The sequence below is a fragment of the Amphibalanus amphitrite genome, unplaced genomic scaffold, assembly GCF_019059575.1.
Source record: "Amphibalanus amphitrite isolate SeventyFive unplaced genomic scaffold, NRLGWU_Aamphi_draft 000025F_arrow, whole genome shotgun sequence".
In the NCBI taxonomy this organism is placed as follows: domain Eukaryota; kingdom Metazoa; phylum Arthropoda; class Thecostraca; order Balanomorpha; family Balanidae; genus Amphibalanus; species Amphibalanus amphitrite.
Genome location: NW_024881521.1, coordinates 1643330 through 1665505, shown reverse-complemented (window position 1 = coordinate 1665505; position 22176 = coordinate 1643330). Strand labels below are relative to the sequence as shown.

Sequence of the window (22176 nt, the reverse complement as noted above, 5' to 3'; positions counted from 1 at the left end):
CCATAAATGTATTCAGGGCAGGACTGGTGTATTTCTGTAAAGTATTTGCGAAGATAATTTTGAAGCCGGCCACGCCATTTCGAAAATAATAAATCTTAGGTTGTAGGGATTCTTTAGTAACGAAAATATGTTTTCATCCTTAAAAATAAAAACTAATGGTGAAAAACTATTATCATAGCCTAATATTGCTTCTTTGAATTTCGAAACCACCATGCTCCCAAAGTTGACATCCCGCCGGACCTGCCAAAGTTGTACCACGAATTCTCGAATAATACCAGTGGTGTGGGTTTCAAATCAGTAGCAGTCAATATCAAAATTGAATTGTCTTTCATATTTTATGTGTCTTTTGCATTTACTAATGCTCAAAACTAGAATTAATCCATGTCGAATACATCACCACCATTGGTGTTCTTTGTCACCCTGTTCCACTAAATTTAATATTGTTAAAAAACAAGACCGAGTCGGCATCCAAATAAACCACCAAAATGTGCAAAAATGCACAGACTATAACATATAAAAGTATTAAAGCTCAGCTAATTGGGGCTCATTGTCAATTTTCCTTCCAAAGTTGAAATTTAAAGTTTTGGGTACCAAACACTCTTGAACAAAAATATTCATAGTTGGTAAACCTACCGCAGATGGGCTCATAAAAGGTGTTCATCATAATAAAAATTAAATTTTATTTCCCGATAAGCATGTTTTATTGCAGTTTCGGTGACATAAGATATATTTTTTTGGTCTAGAATGTGAGAGCTTCCTTGCTGCCAAAAGTCACACTGTAACAATCAATGGAATATTACTAAGAAATAAAACCGAGTCGGCATCTATTTATAGTACAATAATATACAAAATTAAATTTTCTATCTGCTGGTGTAAGGTTTTATGCAAAATAAATTGGGGCTCAGTACGAAATCCGATGTTAAAAACTGCAGACCATGATTATCACCTGCAGCTGCGCACAGTTTACTGTACTGCTATCGCTAGCGAACGCCAGCGCTCTCATTTGATTGGTTTAACGGCGTGTTCGTTGCTGACGGAGAACATCCCTGATTTTTGAATTTGTTCTGATTAGGCCGATCAAGGCCCCCTGTTGATGGTAGAAGTTGTGAAGCGCATAACATAAAAGAGTTGTGTAGAGATTGTATGGGGTGTTGGCGTTTTTGAAATTTCCTTTTTCTTGTGCTCTTTTGTGATCTTTGCAGGGGTTGGAAATTTGCAATCACAATGCCACCAGGAAACATTTTTTTTTTGTTTTCATGCCACAATTATGGGCAACACGGCAGGGCAAAGTTTGCCTCAAGTCCTGGCTCGTTCGTAGCCTTGATTTGCATTCAAGAAAGCAGGTCTGTGCCCAAATGGATGCTGCACATTTTTTATATTCTTCAAAGCAATCGAGGTTCATTTGCCGATGCTGCATGGAGTATGCGAAGCAAAGCAGTGTCATGCTGGCGCGGAGACGACGTGAGTATGAAACAGACTACAATACTTGGCAAAAAGGCAAGCAAAATGCATCACTTAGTTCGACTAATCCGCATCATTCTCAGTCGGGGAAACTATGGTAAAATCTGCTATTTTTAGCAGTCTGCTATTTTTAGCAGAAATCTGCTAAAAATGGGTACGCATGTGACGTCATCGTACCCAAATATAGCAGATTTGGGTACGGCCCCATACAAAAGCAGATCTGTACCCTAATTGAAGCAAATGCGCATCAAATGCCGGGCAGATTCATGATGAGAATAGTGCTGAGAGTGATCTCTGCTATTTTTGTTCAGATCCGACTATTTTCAAATTCATTATTTGAAAATAGTCGGATCTGAACAAAAATATCAGAGGACATCCTCAGCACTATTCTAATCATGAATCTGCCAGGCATTTGATGCGCTTTGCTTCAATTAGGGTGCAGATCTGCTTTTGTATGGGCAGACTGCTAAAAATAGCAGATTTTACCATAGTTTCCCCGACTGTTCTATATCAACCAATCTGGAAATGTGTACCCTCCAAGTCCAGTGTACCAGTATGCCCTGCATAAATGTGGCAGAATTGAGCCAGAGCCCATGCTAAGCATGAATTGCTGTGTAGACCTACAAACCCCACCATGCACCAGGCATCCTTGAGCATGTGCTGTGTTGTGCAGGTGATTGTGCATTGGTGTTCATGTGCTCCTGGGTGCCTTTTTGGTGGGGGGGGGGGGGGGAGCTCGAGCTGGTTTTAGACTAGCAACATTATTTCTAGACAAGTTATTTGTTGATTTTTTACATTTACTTAAGTTACATTTGGAAAGTCTTACATTCGGAGTACAGCTAGCAAGGCACATCAGCCCACCATGGGAGTCTGACTAGTAAAATGTAGTGTTTGCAACCTGTGGTGACATTGAATAAGCGAAATGATATAAGATCGTCATTATGCGCTGCTGTCGCCTTTGTTTTCATTGTGTGTTGTGTGGTTCTTGAGTTATCATCCTATCCACCAGGTTGTATCTGGCGGTGGTTCTGGAGACAGCGCGGTTCGATCCAGCTGTGGGCCGGACGTCACCCAGCAGAAATGGCAGCGTGTTATCACCACCTACGAGGCGCGCATACAGACATTGTCCAGAAACAATCACGTCATCTCCAGGTCAGTTGTGCATCCCACCGACTCTGTAGGGCAGTGATATAATGCCAATTGTGTTACCTGCCCCCTGATAGGTGATAATGGCGTCCCCCCGTTCTCGGTGAGTGGCGTGATGACTGTGACCGGTCACCGGTCGACCACAGGTCGATCGGGGCCGGTTGTCGCTGTGGTCCAAGAGCCGAGGCGGGCCCAGGGGCGACCTCCTTGGCCGTCTGCTGGAGGCGTGGTCCCATACATGCATTTCCCATCAATATGTGAATTTATCAATTTATAGGTAAATGGTTGTGACCAATCACTGTTCAACATCTGCCAATATAACCCGACCTGCGTCCTCCTCTGCCCTCCACCCTCAGGCAGTCAGCTGAGTCAGATCCAGGACCAGCTCCAGAGCCTGAACCTGTCATTGAAGGCCGTCAGGCACCACCTATCCTTCACTGTACAATCCTTCGGTGTTACAAGTTACAACCAGATTAATTGCTTTATGCTCCACTCAGTCTGCTGTTTGACCATAATGGGCTGTTTGAATGGCATGGCATATTGTGTCATAAGGAAAAAATATAGCATTGCAGTTAAAGGCCTACTTGCATGACTATGCTTCCAGTGAATGCTCTGAATATTTCTTGGTGAGTTAAATAGATTACCTTAGGGATATTCAGCATAGGACTTGAAAATAATATGGTCCCTAATGAGTCATTAACTCTTTACTGTGTTTCAGAGCGCCACGCGACCACGATGGGACTGCCAACGATGGCCTGCTCACCGACAGCTCCCCGCCAGCCAACGGGCTTCCGCCAGCCAACGGCGTTCTGCCCGCCGATGGTGGCCCGACGACCGACGGTCGCTCGCCGGCCGAAGGTGATCCGGTTCCACATAATCGCCACGCCATATGTGGAAGGCTTTTGGTGTCAATACATACATACATACATACATAGCCGAACGAGGCTCGCCGACCTTAACGCCGACCGACGCCGGCCCACCCGCCGACGGCGCCCTGCCAGCCGACCGCGTCCCGCTCGCCGACGGCGTCGATACGCCGGCGCGCGTATCGACATTGATCAGAAACGATCACATTATGTCCAGGTCAGTAATTGTGTCAACCAACGCATCCACAGGTCAGCTGTGTCCTGCTTCGTTACTAGGTCAGTGACCCTAGGTGGGTTGCTTGGGGGAACTTTATGTGTTGCCGGGATGGGATGTCTGCTAATGCAGGTGCCGTTGCAACTTGCAAGTGTCGTGACGTATGATGGGTCTCAGGTTCGGGCTTCAATTTATCGAGTGAGAAATGTGTGTACAGTCTGTCTTAAAAGTACCGCGCAAAGTGAGGGTGGATCCATATTCCATCAAGCCTGACTGAGGTAGGGCCTGCTATAATTTGAAAGTCACCGAACCAATTGACCTAAGGAATGGATGAGGATGTAAATTGCTTCAGTGACTCAAATTTAGTAGGCCCTTCCTCGGTCAGGCATGATGGATCCACCGTCACTTTGCGCGGTACTTTTAAGACAGATTGTACACTGTACAGGCTAATGTACTGTTATTATAGCTGAGTGTGCGACAGGAAACATGATGAGCTATGAATCGTGGTCGCCGTGGCTCATAGTGGTATTTGACGACCGTCGTGACCTGTGACGGTCACCGTGACTGCTATGTGACGGTCGCCGCGGCTGGTATATGACGGCCGCCGTGACTTCTATAACGGCCTTCGTGACTGAAACGTGACGGTCGTCTTAACGTGCCGCGACTCGCTGCTTTACAGGTCACTGGTCGCGGGCGCTCGAGCTGACGGTGTCTTCCAACGGCTCCACGGTGACCAGCGCCGCCACCGCCGAGATCATCCGACTCCTGAAATGATAATGGCCGTACACGAACAAGAGGCTCTAAGCATCCAGGTGCAAGCAAGCGCCATGCTCCGAGGCGTCATCCGAAGAAGGTCGCACAGGGTACTTAAGGCTGAGCTCGGGTGTAGTGCGCGCTGACGGATAGGATTAAATGACGGCCATCATATTTCAGTGCTGAGATCAAGATGGTCGGAGCCGACGTGGCTCGGTTGATGGTGTGTCAGGGTTGATTGAGAGTGGAGGCGAGACACCCGGATGTGAAGGATACGCTGATACGGGTCTCGACGTCGTCTCGCAATTTGTGCTATGTAATATGACGGCTATGCCGTGGTATCATTCACTCTCGATGCGCTAATAAGTAATAACTAAGACAGATACTGGAGTTAAGATTATTATATTTGGATGTAAGGGGCAGATTTTGGCCAGCGCTATTTTAGAAATCGTGAGCGTGCTAGTTGCAATAAATCGCGCGCTTCTTGCTGAGCATCTGTGAGCGAGAAAATACTTTCTCTGGAACGTTCGTCGTAAAATATGTGTATCTTTGGAATAAGTTGTCAGAACATGAATGAATTTTTGGTGTCCACTGCAGCTGCTGTTCTGGAACAGAAGCATGCCGAGATCGGCTGTGTATATACTATATACGCTGTGGCAAAATCAAGCAGCCGTACCATGAATCAAAAGCGATATGTGAATTAAAGTGGATATATTTCACTATTTGTTTCCAGGTTTATCATACAGATCACAGAAATGCGTCAAATACTGATCACACCCGGTTCCAAACAACTAAACGCTTGCGATCACTGGAAAGTAAATAAATAGATACCCATGTGGCTGTCTTGTCTGGCGTGATCCGAGACTCTCTCTCTCTCTCTCTCTCTCTCTCTCTCTCTCTCTCTCTCTCTCTCTCTCTCTCTCTCTCTCTCTCTCTCTCTCTCTCTCTCTCTCTCTCTCTCTCTCTCTCTCTCTCTCTCTCTCTCTCTCTCTCTCTCTCTCTCTCTCTCTCTCTCTCTCTCTCTCTCTCTCTCTCTCTCTCTCTCTCTCTCTCTCTCTCTCTCTCTCTCTCTCTCTCTCTCACCCTCTCTCTATCTCTCTCTCTCACCCTCTCTCTCTCTCTCACCCTCTCTCCCTCTCTCTCTCTCTCTCCCTCTCTCTCTCTCTCTCTCTCTCTCTCTCTCTCTCTCTCTCTCTCTCTCTCTCTCTCTCTCTCTCTCTCTCTCTCTCTCTCTCTCTCTCACTGTCGTTGCTGACGCACAAAGGACAACACGGCCGAATCGCGACGATGGAGAGCACGGAACGATGCTGGTGACTGGCGGACGGTGGACCAGCGAAAACAGGAAAGGAGATGAATAGCTCTAGCTCCCGTCTGCGCGCGGAAGGGTGCTGATTGGCGCGGCTCGCAGACTCCATTGGCTCATCAGACTGTTGTTGGTTTTCTCCCTCCCCTCCCACAGGCGTAGCCAGGTAGCTAAGTTGTGCACGGAAGCGAGCGGCCAGAGCAGCGCTAGGTGTCGCCCTCCCAGCGACCGGGCAGTGCAGCTGGACGTGCCCCGGATGGTCCGCCTCTGATCCCGGCACACTCGGCAGAGTGCGGCCGGACACTCCATGGAGTTGCATAGCGTCGATAGGCCGTATGGTGTCGCTGTCGTAATTATAAAAGCGTAAGTAGAAGGTTGAAGCAGGATATAGAATGCTTTTCTTTACATTTAATATCGCAAAGCACAGCTTTATGCGCTGGCTACGATATGTGCGTGTCGGTTGCGGCAGTAATCATCGAAGAAATATATGATTTATGAACGTTTCTTCATCATAGAATGATAAAACATTGCAATGTTTGCCTGATGTGAAGATAACTCCTATACTGCCGCTCTATCGTCCGGAATTATTCGTGTTTGATTACGGCAATTCCGCCACTCTATCAGCTGATTTTTGTTTCTGAGTCACGTGACCAACCGGTGTCTCCCTGGTGCCCGTCTTTCCCCACTTTCCCCTAACTCCTCACAGGAACAAGATACAGTCGCGCGGGTGGTCGCAGCGTGTTCAGCTCGTCAAGGCGCATCGAATGATATACATGTTGACCTTGAGGTCACGTGACCTGAGGTCAACCTTTGACATTAACTTTTCGATGTCAACACATATATGATTCGATGCGGATTGACGAGAGGATCACGATGGTGCCATTAGTTTGTTCCTAGCTTGGCTACCGTAAAACGGGGTGTTAAGGGACAGTTTGAAGGTGTTTTGTTATATAACTCAAGAAGGGTTGGAGAAAGAAGCATCAAATTGTCAGCATTTTATGTGGAATTTGGTGCTTTACATGCCTGCCACGTTAAAGTTTTTAAGATTTATACCTGCATATATTTTTTTATTATTTTTCATCACTGTCCCTTAGCACCCCAATGTGGGGTGTTAAGGGACACCTATATTATTCCAAGAAATGGTCATCAAATGCCCACAATTGGGGTGTGGAAGGGCACACAATTTATTTATTGAAATGTTTTGCATATTCTGTCACAAAACAAGTCAGGTTCATTCACCACTAATGACCTTTTTAGCCAATTACGTGTAATGCAGTTTGTGGTTGTGGAAAAAGTGCTAATTATAAGGTAAACAGAACCAAAAAGTACCCTTCTGTCATCAATAAAAACCCATGTTGAAGCTAGTCACTTGTCATTATGTTGCCCTCTTTGTTTTAGCCTTTTTATGATGACATCACATTTACCTACATCAGTCTCCATTGACCCATCATTGTAAAAGAGAGTGTTGAGATGTTTTGTTACATAACTTAAGATGTGTTAGAGATAAAAGCATGAACTTGCCAGCATTTTATGTGGAATTTGGTGTTTTCCATGCCTACTTAATTAAATTATATTTAGATTTTATTTTTTATTTTTCTTCCCTGTCCCTTAGCACCCCACGTGCACCTCAAAATATGCATGTATCCGGAAAAGAGGAAGAGGATGATAAATGAATGGGTGGATTTGCACAAGTTTTTCAGGAAACATGTGCAATACATGTGACAATACACCTATGCATCCATTTTCCCTGTACACCCACTAGTTTATGTGGTACACACAAAGTTTTGGAGATGTTTCAATTTTGTGAAAATGTAGCATGATTTTCAAATCCATTTTTGAACCAAATCACTTGCATGAAAAACCATACCATTTTCTCCTATGGTCAAGAGCAAAACAGTGTCAACTACCACACTGAAGTTTTTATTGAAGCTTCTCAAATTAGGAAGTTAATATGACTCAAAGTTTTTCCCATGCAACTGTCCCTTAACACCCCACTGTCCCTTAACACCCCATTTTACGGTACTTCAAAAGTTATTCGAGAAAACTCCTCAATATGCTGCCAATCAACATGCCTCCACAAAGTGCCGCCATTTGGACTTTTTGACCCCTGTGACGTCATCTTTCACCTGACCTAAAAATGACGTAAAAATTGTGGACCTTGTCTGTGCGTACCCACTACCCCATGCCGTTCACCGCTTGTCTCTATCTTGCTTCGTTCTCGAGATCTCAGGGGGGGTCAACTGCCCCCCCCCCCCCCACCGTCGGTTCTAAGCTGGCGCAGACCCTCGGTGCGCGGGTTAACAGAAATTTCTTAGTACCAATAAAACGCCTTTTGAGGCGACCAACGGAGCGCGCGAGAGGGTGGGCCTTGCATGTGCGAAATTGCAAGTGGGTACCTTGAACTAATTTATGGTTGCACCCTACCAACCGGTCTCCAGCGATGTGCCAAATTTGAGCGCAAGTTAAGTTATAGTTTAAAAAAACTGTTGATGACCTTTCATGACCTGAGATGACCTCAGGGGCATACAGAGGAGTCACGGGTACAATTTTCCTATTCAGTTTGATGAAAACGCCTTAGATGTGTTCGGCTCCAAGATACGGATCGACTGATATGCAGCGTCACCTTTTTCGGTCAGGTTATGACCTTGGCCTGAGGTCAAATTTTTCAAGTTGACCTTTCAAGGTCAAATGATAGTTAATTTGACGCGCCTCCATGAGAAAAAAAAAAACACGATGCTGGCAAAAGAAAGGTCGTAACTCTCCTGAGTAAAAAAGAAAAATATTATTGAAGAAAACATTTTCCGTAAAACGGCTATATTTTGAGTTGTTGCCCTCTGGAGGCTATACTGTTGGCCTGAGGTCAAATTTGAGAATACATTATAGAAAAACTGTTATAGGGTTATCGAATGTGATTTTTCGCGGCGCTGTAGGTCTTTTGGTTCCCGAGTTATGTGCCGGTGTTTCGAAGAATGTTGAAATAGGCAACAATTTATCTTTGATGGCCTCTGTTGACTTGACCCAAAGCATGACTGAAGTGATTTCGCCCTTATCCAGAATTGGAGGATCAAAAGCATGCGATAGCATGCTTTTGCATCCGGAAATTCCCATTGGTGGGTCGCTGAAAAAAAGTTCGGCTGAACCTGTTTGTCAGTGAGTGAGTGAGTATGTGAGTTTGTCCAAGCTTTTTTGGACCTGGAGTCAAAATGGGTGGACTGATCGGGACGAAAGTGGGACCGTTTGATTCGTCTCCGGCGAGGTAAACTTTTGGTGCTGGCCTCGGTTCGCTCGGTGCTTCGTGGCACATGCTATTCCGCTTCAAAGTTTCGGTGACACGAAATTTTTTGTCAAGGCTACAGGTCAACCCGAGGTCACGGGCAAAGCCATACTGGTTCAAACTGGAAACTGGTTCAAGGTGTTACCAGGGGGGTCACCGTCTGCGAAGGGTGCAGGCTGCACGTGCTGGGGTCGGAAAACTGTTTTGACGTGAGGTCCTCTGGCTCAAAGAAATTTTAAGCTGTCAACCTCAAAATCGGTTCAATGGTAGTCCCAGGCAAGGCCTCCAAAATAATGCACATTTGGTTGAACTAAACTCTGTGGTGCATGAGCTATGCACGTGCAAGCCGATTGCACCCCTTCGTACGTTGCCACGCCTGCAGGGTAAACGGCAGCTCTAACTGGTTCAAAACTTGCAGGTCATAAGAAGAATACATTTGATCACGACATTCTGGCGAGATAATATCCGAGGGGTGCAAGCTGCGCGTGCGGGGGGCGGATAACGGTTTTGACGAGGGATCCTCTGATCCCGGGAAACGTCGATCTAGCGACACAAAAGTCGGTACACTGATAGAACTAGACACACGCTATTAGAAACAGAAAGATGGCATGGCGCAGCCGCTATTGATGAAGTCATTGGGCTATGGATCCTCCAATTCTGGCCCAAGGCAACGCACGAGCGCTGCCGGCATCTAGTTTTAGACGTCCTTTCGAATGGCGCTTACCGCGTGTCGTTACGTGGCCCAGGAGCCGAGTTAGGGAGGGATGTTCCCCCCCCCCCCCCCCAGCAGGGCATGGAAATCCAGGACCTCCAGCGGGCGCGGGCTCATATATCAATTATCAATTAACATGTAACATTTCCTATCTTTTTTTTTGTAATGAAGAGGAATGACAAATGTGTCCGTCACTATGCATTTTTGACTGTCTCTTGACATCATTGACTGACTGTCTCCTTGTTATAGGTTTGGAACTTTTATTAGGTGCTTACTGCCTCAAGAGGATAACGCAGTAAACATGTGTGATGACGGAAGTAGGTATACCAAAAGAAGCCGAGTTTGTTAACATGGAAGAATCAGATGTGCATGTTAAACGCCAAGATGTGTCTGGTGAACTAGTGGATAGTGACATGGATGGTGACATGAGTAGGTTGTGCAAAGTTGGTCGAGTTGAGAAGGTGTTGACGGACTTTTGTGAAGGGGATGACAAAGGGCAGGTGAGAGAGTCCATCTGTTCCAAAAATGCACATGAGGTCAGCTCGAATCTGTCATCGGGAACCGAACTGAGGGCGTGCAATGAAGGCGTTGACATTCGCCTTCCACGGTGCGTTCGGAACGTAAGTGTTCCTGGAGGCATTAAAGTCACCAACAACATCGTTACAGTTTCAAAACGGTTCTTATACTTACTGTCAATGAGTACCGGCTGTCTACGAGGCCGTGATTTTTTGGCTGAGCTACGTGAACATTTGTCAGAAGACGGCCTCCGTGCGGAATTTGATAATGCTACGGCTAGATATCTGAACAGGGTGCTGAAAGCGATCCACGACAATTTGAGGACTCGCTCCGAAGGCGGGCGCCTTTATTGTGTGGCACGATACCAAAAATTCTTTGTTCAGTTCCGATGCTACTGGAGGGCTCCGGACGCAAATCACGGCGGCATCCGTGAAGTGGCCTCCGAACGGCTCACTGTGCCGATGCAAGGTACGACCTTTGGCAAGGATAGCCTGGAGGAGGACGATGAGCCCCCAGAGTTCATAGGCCCTGACGATGGCGATGAAGTCAACTGGCGAGCGTTGAGTGAAACCACTAGCCATCAATCGTTGTGCACCAGTGAGATGGATGAGAGTAGCGGTGAGCAATTGGAAAATCGCTCTGAGAGCTTTGGCGTGTCTACTGAAGGAATGCGTTGCATTATTCAGTCAGAAAGTTGTGCACCGTCTGTGAAACCTGTTACTGGTGAGCCATCAGACGTGGAGATAGTTAACGAGCTGGCGTGCATCAAAGAGGAGCCAGTCAGTGAGTCCACATGTAGGGAAAAATCTGATGAGATTACCTTGTGCACGGAGCAAGCGAACACAGCGAGGGAACATGCAGTTACCAACAATTCGCTAGGTACCATCGCACAACCATCTGATGTCGTCCTCCCGCGCTCTCTGAATGAAGACCTGAAAATTGCCGGTGGCATCCGTATCGATAACGATGTTGTCACCGTCTCCAAAGGATACCTTTTCTCACTGGCAGTGCGTGACTCTCTATGCACGCCGCGATGGTGCATCAATGTTCTTTGTAAGCACCTATCACAAATGCGGAATGGCCTACGCGCTGAACTGGACGCGTGCACGAAAAGTTTTCTGCGCAAGTTTTTCCAGCAAACCTTGCGGTGGCGACGACCGGCGCCTAGCTACTTTCCGAAGCACAGAAGAGCTGCCTTAGATCACAAATACTGCCAATTCTCTTGTGTGTGGAAGGATAGTTCGCTGGAGGAGAGCACTCCGGATACTGTCGAACGGCAGGGTGATGAACCCGGACGAGGCAAGCACAGTGCGCCACCCAGGCGCTCCCAAAGAGATCGCAAGACGCAAGAACCATGGCTGTCGCTGCCGAAGCCGACCGATTTCGAAACAATCGTCAAACCCAGAAAACGGCGACAAGTTCCCAAAGTCAAGCAAGTCAAGCCTGTCCGTCGAGGACCTGGACGTCCAAAGGTAGAAATGGAATGTAAGTATGCCTGCTGCGGATAGCTACATGTCTAGTGTCTACCCAGCATCCATGGTAGCTATATTCCTTGTATCAGGTATCGAACTACTCTTGACACTCAAATGATGCATAAAAAGTATGCTCCAGGCGGGCGAGTCAAAAGTGGAGAATTGTGCTCAACTGGGGATGCTCGAACTCTCCCAATTCCACTCCGGCTTGGCTTTGGAGCCGCAACAGACGTCGGAGGTCAAGGTCACCGATAGGACGGCGACGGATTTGCTGGGCCCTAGCTCCCCCAGTTCGGCACGATTCTGCACCTATGGGGCGAGTAATGGTCAAATTATCACAAGACACTGAACACTTCGCATCAATTTTAAGCGGCACCTACATTATACGAGTGTATGTTATGGCGTTATGTTATGCGTTATGTGTGTATGTTACATGGCGCTGACATTTTGTTCACAGCTCTTCCGAATGGGTTCGGCGGAACTCATCCCCGTTCATCGATGAAAGTCACAAAGGGCGGCTCAGTGGTGACTTATCTGCGCAGAGACCGCGGCGAAACCGTTCTCGGCGGTGGATCTCTTCGGCTGGACGTGGAGAGGAGGTTCGCGACTGAGGATCCTCTGGAAATCTCTCCCAGCGCTACGGACCCGGCCATCAATAGCGCTGCCACTGTTCCAGACGGTTCAGCCGCAGGTAACCCGGCGCAGGACAACTCAGTGGCGACTCATCAACGAAGAGACCACGGCGAAACCGTGCTCGGCAGTGAGTCTTTTCTGCAGCACGAAGAGAAAGAAGCGTTTTCGACCGGGGATCCTCTGGAAATCTCTTCCAGCGCTACGGACATGGCTATCGACAGCGCTGCCACTGTCCCAGAAGGTGTACCCGCAGGTAAGCTGGTGATATTGACTGTGCAGTAGCGTGCTCCGTGTTGTTTTTCGTATCGCATTTGCTTTTATGGGGGATTGAGATGCATGTTGACCTGCCATTGACTTGGATGACGGAGCGCATAACGTCTGGATCAGGCTATTTTAGACGAGACACTGTACACTGTACTGTACCGAAATTCAGTTAAATATCTCTAACTTCGAACCCCAAATCGAATGCGGAACTCCGGTGCGGAAATGCGGTAATTGCGGTACAAAAGGGCACTCGCAACCTCATCTCGCTTACCCGTGCTCGCTCGCATCTCGCTATGAAGGGCTTCTTACTGACATAATTACAGGCAAAAGCATCGACAGTGGGATTCGTGAAATCACTCCCACTATCATCTTTGTAAAATTGCTTGTCTTTCTCTGTTCTTATCAGTTATTAACATTCGTTTTTCTTTGTCAGATCTGCCTCTTAAAATCCTGGGGAAGTCTGGCCAGCTCCTAGACTGCCGAGCTCGTCGTTTGGTGAATGCTGAGGGCGGCTCCCTGCTTGCTGTTCTGATGCCGGTCGCAACATTTAGTGTCACAGCCGGCTCTGACGACACCCTCAGCCCGTCGGCAGGTTCGTGTCGCGGTGCATACTACATCGAATATGAATATGCAGCGAGAAAATAAATGTTTGTGCTGTTATCCTGCATGTTATGTTCGATATTCTGGTGCTTTTGAAAAAGGTGATTCCTAAATCTGATGCAAAGATATTCTGACATTGATCCACTGACCTCTTTACGCATTATTTTAGTTGTATTCTGTTCCGCTCTCGCCACGTAGTGTCCCAAAATTTGATAGTTTCATGGTGGGGGAGTGAGTAGTGAGTTAGTGACATGCCCTCCAAAAAATCCACCCTCACCTCCAACTTCCAAGAGCAATTATCGTTCCCTATTCTACCAATAACAGCATGCGTGCGTACATTTTGCTGGCTGATTTTACCATTATACTCCATTTACTGACAGTTATCTTAAAACAGCTCCTAGATGGTTTGACATTCACGCATAAATTGTATATCCCTGTTTTCCGCCCTTTTTGGGTGCCTCTCTGGCGGACAGTTGTCCACCCTCAGCCCTCTTTATCGGGAGGAATATACCACTCCGACGCCCAAACCAAAATCTACTTTTGGGACACTGTTGCCACATCGTTTTAGCTATGGTTTGCCTGCCATCTGATTCGTGCTATTTGTCTTCCCAGGCATCGCCACGTCAACCGAATCTGATCCTGCGAGCGAGCTCTCGATCGAAGAGCCATCGGCGACAGAGGAGCCGTTCTACTCACGAGTCAAGGCGGTGCCATGTGGCCCATCAGATCCTCGCATACCTACCATCAAACGTGGCCGACGAAGAAGAGCCAAGTGAAGGTAATATGACCGATATTCTCGCAGTATTCGTATCGGATAAATCATATCAACTTAATGCTGGTGTGGTTAGGTGGAACTTATTTGAACCTGTCAAGTTTTATCACGCGCTCGATATCACTCATTCTTCAATAACATATCAAACAGCGAGGTGAGAGTTTGATTAAACGGACATGATTGTTCCCATGGAAATTGCTACTGCCTTACATAGAAAAACTGCCTTTTAGTACAGACTACAGGGTGTCTCAAAAGCTCGTTGACACGTTTTCAATGCCAATAAAGCATATAAGAACCGGCCAAAAAATCTAAGTTTTTGGTGTCTGTGTGTACACTAGACAAATATGCATGCTTTGACAACTGATTCGGAAGGTTGAAAACCAAACCCTTTGCTGTATCTCCAAAAACATTTGCCCATACCGATTTTCGTCGCTCCGTCGCACTGTGGGGTTTTTATCGATCCTAGCACGAATTTATTTATATCGCATCCTCCGCTACCTTAACTAATTTTATTTCACCTTCAAATGGTTAGGCTTAGGGTGTATGATCCCTGACAACATGGTTGGCTCTCCTGTTTGACCCCATCCCTCCCCCGCCCCCTCCCCACGGACTTAGCACTGAAGCGTTTTCGGCTAGCAATGCATCGAGGGCGTGGAAGCGTTAAAAAAGTAGAACGAAACTACAATCGTTTTAGAAGTAGATATTTGTTCATGTCTAGCCCAATCACCAAAAGGCATTTCGGGCTTAACCTTTGCACTTTGTTAGTCGTTGCACTTAAAGGGGGAGGGGGTCGCACAGACTTCTGTCCTCGACTTTTCGCATACTAACTCAAGCAAAACGTGGCGGATCACGACGAAACTTTCTATACCTTCGATTCGATCAATGTTACTCACACACTTAAAATTTCATGACCTTGACCTTAATAAAAATTTGACCTGTGACCTGTTTCACCAGACCATGTCAGGCTGGTATCGATTTGGCGCTTATCAGCGCACATTATCGGCGCGTTTTCAGTCTTGTTGTGGTTGTTAACTCTCCAAGGTATGAAATGCTGTTTGTTCTTTGCATTTTAAGGTCACGTTAAGGTCAAATCAAGGTCATTTACCTTAGTTGACCTTAGTTGACTTTTTCAAGTTATACGATTTTTCTAGATAAGTGCTTGGAGCTTATTTCGAACTTAACCCTATTCCTGGCGGGCTCCGCCGGGACAAGAAACTGGCGGGGGGGCCGATTCGGCCCCCCCCTGAGATCTCGAGAACGAAGCAAGATAGCGACAAGCGGTAAACGGCATCGGATACGCACGGCCAAGATCTACAATTTTTACTAAGGTCATTTTCAGGTCAGGTCAAAGATGACGTCACAGGGGTCGAAAAAGTCAAAATGGCGGCGCTAGATATGGAGAGAGTTTTTCTCGAATAACTTTCGAATTAGTCAAGATAGGAACAAACTAAGGGCATCATCGTGATCCTCTCGTCAATCCGCATCGAATGATATATATGTTGACCTCGAAAGGTCAAGGTCAAAGGTTGACCTCAGGTCACGTGACCTCGAGGTCATCATGTATATCATTCGATGCGTCTTGACGAGCTGAACACAATGAGACCATCCACGCGTCTGTATCTTGTTCCTGTACGGAGTTATTGGCCAAAAACCTTTGGTGACCTTTGATGACGTCACATGACCTCACAGCTGCCCAACAGCAAAACAGACCTCAAGGTAGTGAAGGTTGATCGTATATGAAGTCATGTATGGTATATGGGGCCATTCCGACCCGTTTTAGTGGTAAAAACAGGGAGTTGATTTTTCCCCCATTGACTTATAATGGGGAGGTCGCGAAATTGACCTGACCTTAGGTCACCGATATCAAAATTCCGAGATATACAAATTGCACATACTGGTACCCTAACTAAACCCTGAAGAGAAGAAATTGATCGGTCAAAAACTCTAGCTCTGGCGTGATTGCAAACTTTTCTGAGGTATGGTCACCAAACCGCCTCTGGTGACCTGACCTGAGGTCAGATCAACTCAAAATTTTCAGACATGTTGCGTAGAAGCCTTTTAGGAAAAGTCAGAAAATTTGAGCTTCCTAGCTCAACGCGTTTGGGAGAAATAACCAAAAAACCTCAGGGGGGGGGCTCCTGAGGCCCCCCCCCCCCGCCAGGAATAGGGTTAACATCCATTTGAAGATTTAAGTAGTTTTGGTGCCTAACGGAACATGCTACGAAGCCGTCAAAGCAGGGGCGTCGACACCGGTCCGACTTTTCCGACTAGTCGGACCACTTTTTCGACTAGGCGGTGCCCTGCTGTGGCTCGCGGGGGCCCCTGCTGCAGACCGCGGGGGCCCTACTGCGGCTCGGGGGGCCCTGCTCATGTATGTATGTAAATGTACGTTGGGAAGCCGTTCGACACCTGGAGGCCCCCACCGGTGGGGGCCCCCCGAGAAAAAGTCGGACCAGTTTTCCTTATGCGTCGACGCCCCTGCGTCAAAGGTAATCGACGCCTACCTTCTATGGATAGCCGGCAAGACACCTACTGGTCGGGCCTGACCTGACCCGGCCTAGCATGAAAACATCATCCTTGATCAAAACTAGCTTGAAATTCGTAATTAGCACCCCAAAAACCTCCAACCTCACTTTACAAAGTTACAGCATTTTTCGATTTACCTATATCAAAGCTCTGTACTGAAGTTCAATAAGGTGAACATTGGCGGTGATAACCAATAAAATGGACGCAGCGTTGCAAGGGTGTTGTTGTTTTGTTCAAAAAGAACATTTGGCGATAGAAAAATAATGTCAACATGGTATCACCCCCTTCCTCCCTCCTCCCAACTCCTACAGGGTGTCCGGATAGTTCTGGCGCTTTTCAACATTTTCTAAAACAAATGCCATTGGTTCATAGATACTAATCAATGGATCAAAACAATGACCAGGGACACCAAGCCACATGCTTCCGCTACGTGCTCATTCAATGTAACCATCGCCGGCGCCGACGACGGCCTCGACGTAGGGGAGGAAGCGTCTGCGGGTTTTGACGATGCGGGGCATTTCCAGGTCCTCCCATGCTGTCATGATGCGAGTCTTTAGCGACTCCAGGTTGGGGTGAGAAATGGCCTAGATCCTGTTCTACAAAACGCGTAGCACGCCTTAGTCGAGCGGGTCAGGTTAGGAGAATAAGGCGGCCTGATCTCATTTCGCCACGGTGATCTGGCCCGGCAAGCTCCTCTGTCAGTTTAGCTTGAATGACAGCGGCGTTGTTGGAGGGTGCTCTGTGCTGTTGAAATGCGAAGTGACCCTTAGGGCATGTCGTCTTGACCCTCGGGTTGATGTGGCTGTCCAGGAACCCCTCGTGGGCCAGCCTGTTATTCATTTATTCGACATTGACGAAGATGATGGGACATTTTTGTCAATCAGACCCCCGCACTTTCTTCGATTGCCGCGCTGAAATGCTGCTCCGTTCCCATATCGCGTTCGAAACGGTCTGAGAATATTTTCTAAGGAATTCCCGAGTCGAAATAAACCTTTACCTGCTAAACCATTCATCGAAAAACGCCGCATCGCGCTGCAACTCGAGCCTCGTTCAAGTCGCACCCGGCCGCCGCGCGCAGGCATTCAGCGACAAGGCGCATCTTCGCCCATCTACCCATCACTGAAAACGATTTCAAGGTCATATTTACACGACCTCTGGCTGAGCAATCAACGAGGGGTCATGTCTGTGATGATTGGCTGAATGTCCAATAATCACAGCGCGCGTTACACGGCGTCCAAAAGAAGCGCCAGGACTTTCCGGACACCCTGTATACTGACCGGAAACCCCCAGGCGGTGTGCTGCGGTCGGGTAACCCGCCGCGGCGCGGCCCGGCGGGGCGTAAGGAACCACGCGGCACCGTCTGCTTTGACGTCTCATAGTGACTGGTTTAGGCAAATTTCGGCAAAAAATGAGAGCTGCCCCCGATGCAGAAATTATTGGAGAACATTTTGATATACATTTCCACGCGTAACACCGCGTATCAAACTTTGTAAGGCAATAGTTTGCTTGTCAACTCTCTGAATCAAGAAGCATTTTAACATTTTTAGCATTTCAGTCAAAAATTATACATTTGGATGAATTTTGGAAATTTTCGTGCATACCATCATCTTCCTTATAAGTCAAAGATAATGAAAACATGTCGCAACTATAACCTGCTGTTCAGGGAAACGAGTGAGAGGGCGTTTTATTGTAGTGTGCTTTTTCGCTGTATGCAGGTAGCACGACGCTGGTCAGGACGAAGCTACACTTTGAGAGGTTTTTTGAGGCATAAACAATCATTTTACAGACGATTTAAGGTGTGATTCGGATGCGCTGGACAATTCTACGTGGAATGAATAACAAAAAAGTGGAAATCGAAATATTTTAACTTGCCACTTAATGCGTGCTAGGATGGCATAAGTCCCCACGGTGCGTCGGCTGCCGGAGGCTGATAAAAGGTCACCAGCTTTCCAGCTCTTGTAGGGGAATCCCCTGCAGTTTCTGCGTCGGATTTAGGTTTGACGAACTCCCCGGCAACATCCGCTTCTCCCTGAAAGCCGACAGCTTGCATCGACACCATCCGTGAGTATTTTGTAGGTCTTCTCTGGCACTAACTCCTTCATGAATGACTGGCGCCGACATCCCAAGCACCATTTCCTTTTCAAAACAACCCCATTCCTGAACAAGTGGGAAGCGCCAGGGGCAAATTTTTCGCAGCATATCATAGCAGAATGTGACGGCCATCTGTTTCTTAGACACGTTGTCCAAATTTTGCAAATCCCAAACGTTCGTCATTCCCCATGCCAAGACCTTCGCTGGGTTGCGGAGTGTTCTCCTCAGGAGAGGTTCTGCTTTGTAAACTTCCAAAACCTGTCCATCGTGCGGTTTTATCGGGATTTTGTGTCTAAAAGAAAGCCATTTGTTCCAGATCTGCCTCTTGAAACTTCGTAAGATAAAACTTTACATTAATGGACACTTTTGGAGGTTCAGTTGTCCTTGGCATTGACGATTTTCGTGTAATTTCCCCCCCCCCCAAAAAAAAATTAGCGTTAGATATTATAAACATTTTAAATGATACTTTGTCTTTATTTTACGATGACCTGCAATTTTTGAAACTGGGTAACCTCTGTCTGTGAGCTTCTTGTCAGTTTTCAATAGTTATGAGTTATGACTGCATTTTAGCTGCTTTCTGGAGCACGAATCTGCTGCCGTACGAGAGCCGTTCAAAACGCTGTTAGTCTCGCATGGTTTCATCCTTCAAAAATTTTAAGCCACTGTTTTTATTAGATGATAATCATGTTGTAGGTACTCATCCTCACCAACACTTTGCCTGGTCATGTGTCATTTCCGACTTAACCATTCCCATTACTCCTGAAACAGAGTTTCTCAGCCGACCCGATTTTGCGACCTCCATTTTCATGCCTGACCCATGGTCAGAGGTGAACCCTTTTTGTGAGCTCATGAAGGGTCGAATGCGCTTGAAAACAATGAGACTGCTTGAGGAAGGTTGGTATCGATGCCCATGCAAAATTTCGGCCGTTAATTTCTTGTGGATTCAGAATTATTGACAAAAAAAGCATGGCTGGTACCTGTCAACGAACTTTTGAGACACCCTCTAGATACCTAACCTTGTCTGTTAGGTATAGGCAGTTTTTTTTAGGTTTTGCTGTCATACCAATGTTGAATATTTCAGATACTTTAACCCTCGCCGGCACAGGCCATTTGGTCATTGGTGTCCTTCGACGGCATAAGGGTACGACCCCCCCTCGCGTTTGGCCCCTGATCGACCTAGAGCTTCGCGGAAAAAAAACGAGCGTGTTGCCCGTGACGAGAAGAAGCCGATGATACCCAGTTTTAAGGTCCTAGGTCATCGGTTGACCTTCCAGGTCAGGTCGATGACCCAAAAGTCGGGAAAATCAGGACCTATTAGAACGTCGTAAAGTGTGGCTGCTACAGTTTTTTCGGGGTGCTGATCACGAATATCATGCTAGTTTTGATCACAAACGATGTCTTTATGCACTTAGGCCAGGTCGGGTCAGGTCAGGTCAGGTCAACCAGTAGAGTAGGAGGTCCTGCCGGGTATTCGTAGTACGTATCAACCGCCTCTGACAGCTTCATTACAATACTTAGGCACCAAAACTACTTCGTAAATGTTCAAACGGTTGTTAAATTCGATATCAGCTCCAAAAACTAGCGTAGAAACATGTAAAACTCGAAAAGTAGACCGGGGTCATCAAAGGTCAATGACCTGACCTGACCTTCAGCTTCAGGTGACCTTGACATCCACCCTAATGGATTGGAGCAACATCAAATCACATGTCAGAACCCTTAAACCACGAAAAGACTGCAAATGCGCGGCTATTGCGAGCCGACATACGCCGAATCGCGATTACGGCCAAACAAAAAGTGGTCTCGAAAAGTAGGTCACATGTCAAAGGTCATTTGGGTCAGGGTCATGAAATTTTCAGGGTAGGTGTAAAATTGATCAACGCGAGGGTACTGAAAGTTTCATCGTGGTCGGCCGCATTTTACGCGAGCTATTTGCGAAAAACTTTTGTGGGGTTGAATCACCCCCCTTGTGCCGGCGAGGGTTAATGGAAAATTGTTCATTGAAAATGCTTGTTACGACACCTTCTGTTCAAAATTGTGATTGAAGATCATTTCTAAATTTTTATTTATTTAAATTAGGGTATATAATTATCCTTAGCATTGTGATGAGTGCAATATAGATGCTTGTTCCTCAAGTCTTTGTCTTTAACAATATTGTGGGAATCATTTTTTACGAGTCGTTTGTTCTTTTTTACTGGCCATTACCAATTTTCTCTTGGGACAACCTGCAAAACAACCTGCACCTGGCTGTGTTACAGGAGATGCTTTCAAATCGCATGCGGCTACTGCGATCACTTCGTGAGTACGTTTCGACTCAAGCTGACATAATGTGTGATGTGTATCACTTCGAGGCAATTCGCAGCGCCCAGAACGTCATTTCGTACGTCAAGGAGTCCCTGATGAAATCCGGTTACTCCTTGCTGTGTGAGGGTGCGGTGCAACTGGCGCAATCATTACTTCAAGATTTTTAAGGCCGCCAGCGTGGGACCAAATGGATAGCCAGGCAGACTGCGAATGTGACAATGGCTCGGGCAGTGGCACAAAGAGGCACTGGAAGGAGAGGACACCGGGTGTTACGCCCGACTTCGGTTAACTGCTCAGTGCTCAGATCCCCCAAATGCCAATGCCTTATTTTAGTTAGCGGTATGATTGAAATGGATCGTAATGTGTGAACCTGTTGTGAACGTGCGGGTGTTGGAGTACCCGATGCTGCTATTGTGTTTTATGATGGGATGGGTAATTACGTTGTGAATGAGATATTAACGTGTTAAGAGCGAAGGAAGGATAGTGGATGGTGCAGTTCATTTATGAAGAATCATTTTGTTTCACTGGCAACGTTAGTGAATGACAGCCACTAAGTAAGGTTCCATGGTTTTGCGACAAGATGCACTTTCAGTGGTGTTTGACTTTTTTAGGAATAAGAACTGTTGATAACTGTTTGGCTTAAAATATACTTTATCTTTGTCATATTACTGTTACTTGTTTACCATGTTAACGATGGTCCCGATTTGTTCTCGCTTCTAAAATGATCATCATTGAAAACATCACAAAAGAAGCAGTGGAGCAGCTGAAGCGAGAGAAGCAGCAGTTCTGCAGTTCTCAACCTTCTACTAAAATCGTTCTAGAAATGTCCAGAATCGTTTTCCGGCCTCCTGGTAATTTTTGTCCATTCTGAAGTTGGACACATGGTTCAGAGATTCTTTTTTCATAAAATTGCTTATGATGCACACGGGCGAGGGTTCTGCCTTCCGTCACTCTTACGGTAATTGATCGTGGTAAAGCCGTGAGTGGTGTCTTGTTCACTGATTCGAAGAGCATTAAAAATGAACGCCAATCACCTTTTAATTCTGCAAGTTTCAAGGTCTCGCTGGGACATCGTTAGCGTGCATCTACATGTAGTTACATTATGTGCTGTGCCTCTCGTGGGGGCTAACTCATTGTTATTTTTTTTATTGATCGCCCTGTAGTTATAAATGAACCTCAATTGCGTTATGCTTGATGACTGCAATAGACTTCAACGAATGTGTGCCACTCTTCAGATGAAATTATGGTGCACATCCTAAATATCGCAATGGA

At 46.6% G+C, this 22176-nt stretch overlaps 1 protein-coding gene and 1 long non-coding RNA gene across 4 annotated transcripts; both read left to right on the top strand.

Moving 5' to 3' along the window:
• The first annotated feature begins 2315 nt into the window (after positions 1 to 2315).
• Positions 2316 to 5081, top strand: LOC122394532. Its single transcript, XR_006258888.1, has 3 exons — positions 2316 to 2613; positions 3326 to 3690; positions 4367 to 5081. It is a non-coding gene; the product is annotated as an uncharacterized LOC122394532 (long non-coding RNA).
• Positions 5082 to 6445: 1364 nt separating this feature from the next.
• LOC122394520 lies at positions 6446 to 22126 on the top strand. Of its 3 annotated transcripts, none has more exons than XR_006258884.1 (6): positions 6446 to 6473; positions 9979 to 11730; positions 12175 to 12603; positions 13048 to 13206; positions 13827 to 13992; positions 20859 to 22126. XR_006258884.1 is itself a non-coding variant. In XM_043391457.1 (6 exons), exons 2-5 carry the CDS (start codon positions 10038 to 10040, stop codon positions 13988 to 13990), a joined length of 2445 nt encoding a protein of 814 aa, XP_043247392.1. In that variant the 5' UTR covers positions 6449 to 6470; positions 9979 to 10037; the 3' UTR covers positions 13991 to 13992; positions 20859 to 22126. The 3 variants fall into 3 exon arrangements, 2 of the variants coding, with proteins under 2 accessions (XP_043247392.1, XP_043247383.1); XM_043391457.1 differs by having other exon boundaries at positions 6449 to 6470; XM_043391448.1 differs by lacking the exon at positions 6446 to 6473 and adding an exon at positions 6487 to 6619.
• Positions 22127 to 22176: the final 50 nt, after the last annotated feature.